The sequence below is a fragment of the Nelumbo lutea genome, chromosome 1 (assembly GCF_056320005.1).
Source record: "Nelumbo lutea isolate HS-2025 chromosome 1, American lotus-T2T, whole genome shotgun sequence".
NCBI lineage: Eukaryota > Viridiplantae > Streptophyta > Magnoliopsida > Proteales > Nelumbonaceae > Nelumbo > Nelumbo lutea.
Genome location: NC_142684.1, coordinates 38874028 through 38886037, shown reverse-complemented (window position 1 = coordinate 38886037; position 12010 = coordinate 38874028). Strand labels below are relative to the sequence as shown.

At 35.4% G+C, this 12010-nt stretch overlaps 1 protein-coding gene across 1 annotated transcript in view; it reads left to right on the top strand.

The window, feature by feature from the left end:
- Positions 1-988: 988 nt before the first annotated feature.
- The window catches only part of LOC148874334 (receptor homology region, transmembrane domain- and RING domain-containing protein 2-like), a 29411-nt gene continuing 18389 nt past the window's right edge, over positions 989-12010 (top strand). The window contains exons 1-3 of the mRNA XM_088964318.1: positions 989-1292; positions 1403-1665; positions 1917-2147. Of these exons, the coding sequence (XP_088820444.1) occupies positions 1500-1665; positions 1917-2147 (397 nt within the window). The 5' untranslated portion in view covers positions 989-1292; positions 1403-1499. The remainder of the gene's footprint in view (positions 1293-1402; positions 1666-1916; positions 2148-12010) is intronic.

Genomic DNA, 12010 nt, shown 5'->3' with positions numbered 1-12010 from the left:
TGATTATTAATTTTGGTAATTTTGATAATTAAGTATGGTACATTATTTATTTTTTTGTAAAATTTGTCATTAATTTTGAAATTGTTGTAATTTATTTTTATTTAATTAATTATTGATAATTACTAGAAATTATCAATAAATTATCTTGAAAATTAACAAAAATTACTCTAATGTACTATTTTTAGAAATTAGTGCAATTTATGGTTATTTAATTAATATATATTGCTATCTACTTTGGTTTTTTCAATTAACATAAATTATTGTTATTTGCATTTACTGTAATTATTAATTTAATTTTGTTAAATTATCTATTTATCAAAAGTTAATAATTTACCAAACATTAATTTAAGTAATTTGTTTGCCAAAAAATAATAATTTGTTTCAATAATTTTTTTTCAAAAGTATTATTGGTAATATTGGTAATTAATTTCGGTAGTTTGATCATCAATTGTGGTAAACTCTTTTTGGTAAATTTCATGAACTTTTAATTTAAAAATTAATTAAAATGTCAGAAATTATCACTAAATTATTATTATTTGATTTTCAAAATTAATTAAAACATATATTTGGGGTTTTGAAAAATTATAAATTTAATAGAAATTATCAATTCAATAGAAATGATAATTAACCATTTTTTGTAATTTATTTATTCATAAAATATTAGTTTAGTGAAAATTAAACCAATAAATAAATATGTAAATTAAATTGTTTGCCGAAAATTAATAATTTGTTTTGATAATTTTGTAAAATTAATTTTTATAAATTATTTTTGCTAAATCTTGTAATTAATTTGAAGCTATTGTAATTTATTATCATTTAATTAAATATTGAGAAATATAAAAAAATATCAAAAAATTATTTTTATTTCAGTTTTGAAAATTAAGAAAAATTACTATAATTTATTATTATTTTTTATCGCATTACAAAACCCGTGTATTGCACGGGACCCACTGGTAGTAAATAAATACATATGTTAGGATATGCCCATCCATACGTTTTAAAAGTGGCTTTTACATGTGCTTTGTGTTTTTCGTTACTTCTAGCTGCGGATATCGATATAGCTCCGGAGTCCGGACTATTCGTGCCAACCCACGAAGCTCCTCTTCCTCCCCTCCCACAATCCTACCTTTCTCTTCCTCTGAAAATTGAAGAAATATTGATCAGAAGGAGAAGAAGCAGCATGGAAGCTGATGTTTTGATTGACAAAGGAATACATAACAGAAGCTCTTTTTTGGTGTTAGTAATCTTAATAATCTCATACCTCCAAGGTTTCAACTCGTGGGCTTGATCAGGTAGGTTTCCATTTATTTCTGATTCCATAATTGGTTTTAGATTTATGTGGAATTTAATTTGGTGGTTTTTCGAGATTTGTTCTGATTCAATTGTCTGGAATTCTGTGCAGGGATTGGAGAGTTTTGAGAGTTGAATTGAGTTGATTGTGAGGTTTTACTATTTTGGGTGTTTTTTGGTTTTTGTTTGCGTCTGATATTTTGGTCGAGATGGGTCTGGGAGGTTTTACGAAGGGAGATTCTATAGGGGAACTGGGATTTTTCCTTGTGGTGTCATACATTTCTCTTTGTTTAATGGTGTCGACGGTGACGGCGAATGTGGTGTTGATTGCGAACAATGTAACTATGTCGTTTGCTGACACTGAAGCTAACTTTGGTAAGTTTAATTGTCTTTGTCTGTGCAAGTTGATGTTGTTTTTCGATTGAGAATCCTTGAATTTGCTTTTAAATTTACTGTTAAGTTTGTATGTTTGGTTATGAGAAATGAGTATGAAGTTCTGAGATCGTTTGTTTAGGAGGGTGGATAGTTACAGCTTGATTGTTTTCGATGCGATTGAGATTCAAACATTCTTCTTCTCCTCATTATTATTATTATCATTATTTATTTTTTATTTTTTAACATTTCAGCTCCGACGGTCAAGGGATCAGGTGAGTGTGGGAACATACATGTGGCGGAACCTATTGATGCATGTGTACCGTTGACGAATGAGGTTGATACAGAAGAAGCTACAAGGTCTCCATTCGTACTTATCATAAGAGGTGGATGTACCTTCGAAGAGAAAGTCAGAAGAGCGCAAAGTGCAGGGTTTAAGGCAGCCATTGTTTATAACAATGAAGATACTGGAGTCTTGGTTGCAAGTAATGTTCTCCTTGAGCAACTTTACATGAGCATTGTTTTGAGATGTTCAAGTAAATTTGGGTCGACATAGACTTTTGTTCTCTGTTAAAAAGCATCAGTATGATAAATATGGTTGAATTTGGTTTGGAATATGAGTTGCACCAAGTCTGATTAATTTTTGTTGCTATCACCTCTATTTTATTTTCTGCTTAAATTATTTAACTAAACATTTGTTTGATTTTATTTGCGAATCAATTTACTGGTGAAGTTGGTTAGGTGTTTATTTTTATTGTATTCTTTTAACATCATTATTTTGGAAAAGGTGAACTGATTTCATCTGCATAGAGGCTATCACGTATGGACCTAATATTGGAATCCTTTTGCTGAGAAACATGCTTTTCTTATGAAATGATTGTCACCACTTTTTGTATGGAGAAGAAAGTCTATTGCTAAGTTAGGTCTAGAGTGTGATATTGGTCGATGTCTTTTTTTTTTTTTTGATAAATGGTTGATGTAGGCCAGCTCAGTTCTAGTCCTTACAGAATGTTGAATTTTCTTTGATCAGAATTTTATGGCTATTGATGGCTGTAATGGCTTCTTGAAGGAGTAAGAGAGAAAATAGGGAGAGAAAGAAGAGAGAAAATACCTGGAATCACTCACAAGGTGCGTAGAATCACTCTAGGGCATGGGAATCACTCGCCATAGTTAGCATAAGCTGAAGAAAACTCAATATACTTCATTGCCCTTTTTGTAAAACGTCCATACATATTTATAGACTCTAAACTCATAATAATCCTAGGAGCAAGGTTCTAAATATCGATACGCCCTACCAGCATATTGGTACTTTTTTTTTTTTTCAAATCCGATTCAGGGGGGCTGGTTTAAGGTTCCTCCACCCCCTAAACCGGTCAAAACCCCGATACACCCTCTGTAAGGGCATATCGAGGTGCTCTCGATACGATACGTATCGGCCAATACGGGCTGATACATAACGATACTTTGAAACTTGACTAGGAGTCAAACTGTTAGACTCAATAATCCTAGTAGGACTCAAACTAAGTTGTCATGTCCTATTTTAATTCAAAGAAGACTCAATAACTCTAGTCCTACTTATGCAATTTAAAGCATAAACGAACTATAACTAGACAAGTTAAACCCCATCATTAGACCCCACAAAAAATTTCAAAATGACAAAAATACCCCTACTGTCCACAAATACAGAAATGCATAAAATCTCATAAAATTCCAATGTTGACTCTTTAGCTCCTACATCATTATCCCCTGGTGCAAAAAACTTCGTCCTCGAGTTTTGAAGAACTTGAGGATGAAAAGTTGATATGCCCCAATTACAAAAGGAGTAGGACTTCCCACAGCTACATGATTGGACTGTAGAGTAGAGGCCACACATAAAACTAGAAAAGGATCTTGAAAAGAAATGTGTTTTTGAGACACTGGCCTCCATAACCATCTTTGTTAAATCATCAATAACATTAGTTTCTTGAAAACTTAATTCATTAACCAGCCATTGCGGTGAATCTTCTCGTCGCTTATCCAAACTCTCAACTACAACATTTGGAACTTTTCCTTCAACCTCTAGTTTAGAAATCACCATCTCTATGTGTTATGCTATCCTTGGTTCTTCAGCAAACTCTAGGACTCCTTCTGTTGTTGATGTTGTTGGAACTGTGCTATGTCAAATTGTAATTCTTGAATTGGTTCTAGTTGAACTTGAAAGGGAAAGTGACTTACTTCCTTACTAGGATCTACTGCAATCAGCACATTTGTATCTTGCACATGAATTTCTTTAACTTGCTCCACTTCTATTTCTTCTTGATCATTAACCTCAAGCTATCATGGGTGTTAGAAACTCCAGCAATTTCTATTTTTTCTTGGCCTGCACCCTCTTGATTTTTAATATCTACAATTTCTATGGCTTGAAACTATTCTTCTATAGCTTCATCCTCAACATCATCTCTAGGATAGACATCAACATGAAAGGAATCATCTGCTTTCTTTTCAACTTTGTACCTTCTTCCCATTGACTTCAAGTTTTTTGTTGTAACCTGGTGCTTCTTCTTTTGCTTGAAATTAGTCAACTCCATATATAAATCAACATGGAAGTTTAGTGGGATGTACTTTTCTCGCAAACACCTCTTCATCTCTGATCATGTACTAATTGCATCATCACCTCTATTTTCTAGTCATTGCTCAAGAGTTCTCCACCATACTTTAGCATGACCCATCAGCTTCATAGACACAAATCTAATCCTTCGTTTGTCAGACATATCATGCCAATCAAAATATTCTTCTAGTTCAGCAACCCAATCAAAGAATGCTTGTGGATCATCATCTCCTTTGAAATCTGGTATTTTCCTTTCTCTTCTAGCATGTTTGAAAACCTTACTCTCGTAGTTAACATTATTAGATCTGTTTTCTTGCGTCTTCTTCTCAAATAAGTCAACCAAAGACCCTTCATATGGTTAAAAAACCTAGTCATTATTGATTCTAGACCTGTAAGATTGTTTATAAGATACCTTAGGCCTATAGAATCAACCCCTTTGTAAGAACATAGCGTGAATAAACCATTAGCTCTGATACCAAACTGATGTAAGACCAACTCAGTTCTAGTCCTTAGAAAATGTTGAATTGTCTTCTTTGATCAGAATTTTATGGCTGTTGATGGCTGTAATGGCTTCTTGAAGGAGTAAGAGAGAAAATAGGGAGAGAATGAAGAGAGAAAATTACCTAGAATCACTCACAAGGTGCCTAGAATCACTCACCATAGTTAGCATAAGCTGAAGAAAACTCAATATACTTCATTGCCCTTTGTGTAAAACATCCATACATATTTATAGACTCTAAATTCATAATAATCATAGGAGTCAAACTGTTAGACTCATAATAGTCCTAGGAGCCTTTGGTTTGGCGATCCCATTATACTGTTTGGACCAAATAGACCAACAGATGGCAAAAGGAATCAATTTCCACAGAATCCTTCCTCTAAACTCCAAGGACTGACTAGATGCAATTACTTCTGATAGATTTTTGGAAATCGCCCCTCTTCTCCTGATTAATTAGAAATGAGTCCAAATGCCATATGCATGGTTGCAATGCAGCATGAAATGATTAGATGATTCCACCTCTTTATAGCATAAGCTGTAGCTGTTCTCAAGATTCATCCCTTTCTGTAATTACCTGTTGATTGTGAGAATTCTATCCTGGATAGCTGTCTACACTTGCTTGAACATGGGCTCTCACTTCCATGGAACCATCTCCCCCCTTTGCTCTGTTATCACCTCATAAAAGGAATTGATCATAAAGCTCCCTGACTTTGTAGCACTTCATAGTTTACTGTTAGGATTTCCTGTCCCCTTTGCTCCATTATCACCTCATAAAAGGAATTGATCATAAAGCACCCTGACTTTGTAGCACTCTACAGTTTACTGTTAGGATTTCCTGGGATGGTCTGAACCTAATTGATTTCTTCAAGCACAGCCATCATGTTTTCTGCTTCTGAATTGAAGATATTCCATCCAGTGATTTAAAAGGCGTGCCTAGGCACACAGGCAAGGCGCCTCGTCTAGGTCCTGGTTGCAACCCTTTCAAAAGCCTTTTTAAAATTTTACACGCCTCAGCCCAAGCGTGTGCCTGAAGCTTTGAGAACCCTCTATTTGCTAATGTTGTTCATTCATTCATTTATTCTAATAAAATATTTTCTTAGAAGGCAATTAAAATTAAAATTCATTATTTTTTTATGTGAAAAATAAGAATTTAAGACCCTAACATGGACTTGTTTGGGCTTGCCTCAAGGGGCTTGGTACAAAGGCGGCTCGTAGAATCAGGAGCGCAATATGTTTTACATCACATTAACTACTTGTGGTAATGCAATTGAGAAAAAAAAAAGAAATTGTGGGTCTTATATGCTTGAATATGCTTTATATGTTTGTTTTATTTTTAAATTTTCATTTGAATACACTTTACCTTGTTATGTTTATGTATTTTAATTTTAGATAATAGGTTTTTTAAAACATTTATTTTAAAATTTAAGTTTATATTTTTTATTAATATTGTGTTTAATATTTTTTTTGGCATTTTTTTTTGAATTCTCCAACATTTTTTTTTTTGTATTTTTGCGCCTTGCTTCAAAAAAGCACGCGCCTCACCTTGTGCCTTGTGCTTTGGGCGCAAATTGCCCCTTGCGCTTTTAAAACACTGATTCCATCTCAAGATAGGCATCTATGCCACCTATCTTGAGTTATAATTTCATAACAGTCCTTACTAGTAGCATCTTTATTAGATGCCAAGTTAAACAAAGATGGGTAAGTTTCACACAATGGATTTGACCAACACCACATGGGTTTCCAGAAATATGGATTGGCATCCATGCTTTTCCGTATGCTAGTTATGTATGAACTTCTAACTTGGGCTGTTTCCTAGTGAAGATCTACATTTCCATACTTTTCGTGGTTAAGTTTCTTCCCAGCCTGTCTCTATCATCGATTTTTATCTGTTTTTTTCCCAGTAAATTGTTTGATCAAACTATATAGTATATACCCTCCAAAAAAGAGAACAACTTGGTGCCTATCCCCAAATTGGTGTGTTCTTTGTAAGGCTAATGGTGAAAATTTCTACCACTTGCTAATATCTTGTCCCTTTGTTATCTATATTTGGGTATGGTTTCTCTTTTTGTTTGGGTGCAGGTAGAGCCCTACGACTAATGTGTCTAGCCTCTTTTCTACAACAACCTCTTCTTGGCCAAAAAAAGGGGGAAGGCTCGTTTTGATGTGTGTAGGGGCAGCAATTCCTTGGACAATTTGGGAACAAAGGAGCTCAAGAATCTTCTTAGGAAAGAAGTAGGAGGCTTTAATGGAGACTATTTTGATTAGAGTGGATCATTGGCTGAAATCCTTGGAAACATTCTCATCCATCACAGTAGAAGATATAATAGGTTTTTAACATTTATTTTAAAATTTAAGTTTATATTTTTTATTAATATTATGTTTAATATTTTTTTTGCATTTTTGAATTTTTTGGCATTTTCTTTTGTATTTTTGCACCTTGCTTCAAAAAAGGCGTGCGCCTCGGGTGCAAATTGCCCCTTGCGCTTTTTTCACGCCTTGCACTTTTAAAACACTAGATCAATTTCACTAGAATCTAGTCATTAAGTCATGTTATGTCATTTATGTTTTGGTCATGTGTCTTTTCTTCCTTAATTTTTGAATTATTTTAAGGAATAAGTTTGTCTAGTCTACATTGTGAGTTGTGAGGCTTGCGAATTCTCTAAACATTATAGAAATATGTATCCATTGAGAAGATCAACTTTTGTTTTCAATATTATTCACTCTAATGTGTGAAGGCCCTATCATTTACCTTCAATAGGTGGCTATTGATATTTTGTCTTAGTCATTGATGATTGTTCTTGATATACTAGAATATATTTGATGTGTTCTCATGATGAAGTTCCAAAATCGTGAAATAATTCCATGAATTGATTCTTACCCAATTTGATATTTGTTTCAAAATATTTTGATCTGATAATGCTAAGGAATATTTTGTGAAGGGTCTCTCCTCTTATTTAGAAGTTTTGTGGTTGCATATCAGAGTTCTTGCACAAAATTGTTATATTGTTGAAGTGGTTAGGAGTTTCTTGTTTGCTTCCCATGTTCCTGTAAAGTTTCGGGGGGATGCTATTGTTATAGATACTTATCTCAGTAATCGTATGGCATCCAATGTCTTGGGTTTTAAATCTCCTTTTAGTCTTCCCTTTCCTAACACTGATGTGTTTACACTTCCTCTTTGTGTCTTTGGTTGTACTTGCTATGTTCGTATTCCTGGTTCGCAATGACACAAGTTTGAACCTAAGACCAAGAAGTGTGTCTTTGCTGGTTATGCCACCACAAAAAAGAGTTATTGTTGCTATGATCGAGTTAGTAGCACCTGCTTTATTTCTATGGATGTCACCTTTACAGAGTCTATTCCCTTCTATAGTCTTTTGTTGTTGAAGTGTTTAACCTTCCTTTTCCTGTCCCTACCCTTGGTGAGTCCAATGAGGCTTCTACTATTCTTGTTGGCTTACCTTCACCCAATTCCTCTATCCCTATTCCTTCGCCTCCTCTTGTTTACCCTCTTACTTTTATTACTCTTGCAATCATTCAAAGGTGATACCGATGGAAAAAGTGTAGGGTGAGCATGTTGTTCCGACTCCTATAATTGAGCCTCATATACTTCTAACTCTTTAAGAGACAGTAGGCTTATTATTCCATTTAGCCTCTTTTCTTTCCAGCCTATCCCTAAATCTGTTTCAAAAGCATTAGCCAAACCAAAGTAGAGGGATGCTATGAAAACTAAAATAGAAGCATTACATAAAAAAGAAAAACTAACCAACAATTAATTCTTCTCTTTAATTGTAAAATACAACAACAAAAAAGGTATGAGAGCAAGCGAGTAAGAGAAGAGAAGAGAAGAAAGAGAAGAAAAGAAGGAGAAGAGTCAATCATACTCTCTCTAGCCCCCAAAAACTTTTATTTAAGTTCAAATCAATGTAATTACATAAACACCCTTAATGGGTGGCTGCTCCTAAATTAAAGAAAGAGAGTTAACAAGCCCATGAAACTAAAGGCCCATTAACAAAAAAAATCAGTAAACATAAGCTGAACTAACTATTGGCCCATCTAACCAATGACCACTCTCCCTTGAGATGAGCATAGATGTCAATCATACCTAGTTTGCTTACATATTGCTACAATTTAGCTTTAGGAACTCCCTTGGTAAGTGCATTGGCCAGATGCTCTTCAAATGCAATGAAAGGTAGACAAACTTCTCCATATGCACTCTCTCTCTAATGAAGTGTCTGCCCATGTCAATATGCTTCATCTGATCATGTTGGATAGGATTATGTGCTATGTTAATAGTTGCCTAATTGTCAGAATACATCATCAGGGGCTTGTCATATTCAACACCCATCTCCACCATCAGAGACCATAACCATAAAAGCTCAGATACACCATGTGCCACGGCTCTATATTCTACCTTAGTTGAAGACCTAGCCAATACTAACTATTTCTTTCTCCTCCAAGAAACCAAATTTCTAGCAATTATGGTACAATACCCAGATGTAGACCTATCATCAATACATCCTGCTCAGTCTGCATCAATATATGCTTCTAGTTTATTGTGACCATGCTTTCCCAAGAGGATACCTTTCCTTGGCGTACCCTTCACTATGTGCATCTCTAGGGACATGCATAAACTAGCTAATAACAATAACAACATAAAAAATGTTAGGGTGAGTCATGCATAGGTACAATAACTTTACAAGCAACCTTTGGAACACTCCCCTGTCCTCAAGTAACTCTCTATTAGAAGCAAAGAGCTTATGATTCATATCAATAGGTGTGGCAATAGGTTTGAACTCAAGTTTGCCTGGTTCAATGAGTAAGACAAGCACATACTTACGTTGGGAGATGAAGATGTCATCTTTGGACCTATCAACTTCGACCCCCAAGAAGTATCTTAATTCTCCAAACCTTTAATTTCAAATTCAGCATTAAGAAAGTGTTTGAGGCTATCAATTTCTTGCATATCGTCACCAATAACTACAATGTCATCCACATAGACAATTATATAGGTAACCAGAGAACCAGAGCACTTCTCCTCTTCACAAAGGGTATGGTCTGACTATGTCTGTATATCCAAAGTGAACAAGGGCTGCCCTAAACCTCTCAAACTAAGCCCTTAATGTTTTCTTAGAGTGGCTTCTTCAATTTACAAACCTAACCCTACATTTCTTTCCCATATATCCCGAGAGGAAGAGACGTATACACCTCTTCATGCAACTCCCCATTCAAAAAGGCATTCTTTACTTCAAATTGATAGAGTGGCCAATCAAAATTAGTTACCAAAGATAACAAGACTCTTATAGATGTCATCTTAGCAACAGGGGAAAATGTTTCTAAGTAGTCTATCCCATATGTCTGTGTATACCCCTTAGCAACCAAACAAACCTTGTACCGTTCAGTAGATCTATCTACATGGTATTTTATAGTATAAACCCATTTGCACCCAACAGTCTCCTTGCCCTCAGGTAAATCAACCACATCCCAAGTATCATTCTTATGCAATGCCTCTATCTCAATTTTTAGTATCCCTCCATTATGGAGACAGGTAAATCAACCACCTCCCAAGTATCATTCTTATGCAATGCTTCCATCTCAATTTTTAGTATCCCTCCATTATGGTTTTGAAAGTTTTTTTGATACAAATTTAGGATAGGCTAAGAAGGAACAATATGATGGGGAGAGCAAACCATAAGAGAGATCCTTCGAGATACAATGTGCAATGCACTTTCTCTTACCCTTTCTTATGGCAATGGGGATATCAAGTTTCGGGAAAGGGGGCTGTAAAAGTATGGGCTCAACACTTGTTGTCCCTTCAACAACTTGCAAAAGTGGAAACAACCTGTTCATTCATGAACCTTTTCTTTTTTATAAGTAAAAGATACATTAAATTTCATTGAAAACCATAATGATAGGCATCGTTACAAGAATCTCATAGGGAGGCGCAGGATGCAACCTCATTGTTAGAAAAAAGCTAGTAAATTGCAATTGTGCCCAGTACAACCGATCCCAAATTACCCCTTGCTTAGCTAAAGAATCATCCAATGCATTAGCCTCCCTCCCCACCCACTATATACTTAGATTCATCTGCTGTGTTAGCCACCAGAACTTCTTCATTTCATTTCTATAACACCAAATCACTGAGTCCGGATCTCTTAGCCAACCTACCACCACCTTGGAGTCCCTTTCAATTACCAGGTTCTCCAAGTTCAAGTCTTTTGAAATCTGAACACCTTGTAATACTGAAAACTGTTCAACCTTTAAAGTCTCCAATCCCCACTGGTCCTGAATAAAGTGCTAGTATGATCCCTTCTTTATTTCTTATGACTCCTCCAATTCCTGAAGGACTTGAATTGCCTTGGCTGCTCCCATCAAAGTTTAATTTTAGAAAATCTTCAAAAGGAGGTGTCCACACGATGGTTTGATCTTCTGCACTGAACTAGATGCCATTAAAAACCAATTCCTCCAAATATCATCAAAGGAGAACTGTCTAAATAAATCTAGAGTTAGTAGCCAATGTATAACCCTAGTCATTACACAGTCCAAAATCAGTTGTTTGCTTCTCTCCTTCTCTTGAAAGATTTTAATCTCCCTTGGTATGTTCCACATGCACCCAAACAGAAGGAAAACCAATCCCAAATGTTTGCAGCAAAGGAATAGGAAATTAGTAAATGATGGCAAGGTTCACCATCAAATTTGCAAAGAGTGCACCAGTGGGGGAAATACACAAGAAAGGCCTTTTCTTTTGTAGGTAGCCCGGAGTGTTAATCTTCCCATAAGCCACTTCCCAACAAAAGCCTTAATTTTGGGGGGAACCGGCTGACACCAAACTTCCTTAACGGGAAAAGAAAGAGAAGTAGGGGACTGACAAAGAGCAAGAAAAAAAGAGGCACAAGAAAATAAACCTTTAGAAATTGGACACCAAACTCCACTATCTGGTTTAGAAGGTTCTAGCTGGTAGACTTTAGCAAGAATAAGTAAAAGCTCTGACAAGCAAGTGATCTCTTCATCCCTTAAACCCCTTCAAAACCCAAAATCCCATTTATGAACCAAACGCAAAATAGGAGGTATTAAAAACTTCAAGATCATCTCATTTTTATACAAGGAAAGGGAATACAAAGAAGGAAATAAGTCCCTTAAAGGCCAGTCACCGACCTACAAGTCTTCCCAAAACCAGATTGAGTCCTTGAACAATCATCATACCTGACAAACCTGAGGAACTGATGGCGAAAGCTATGGAATATGGATTGCCTTCCAAGGTGCTGCCA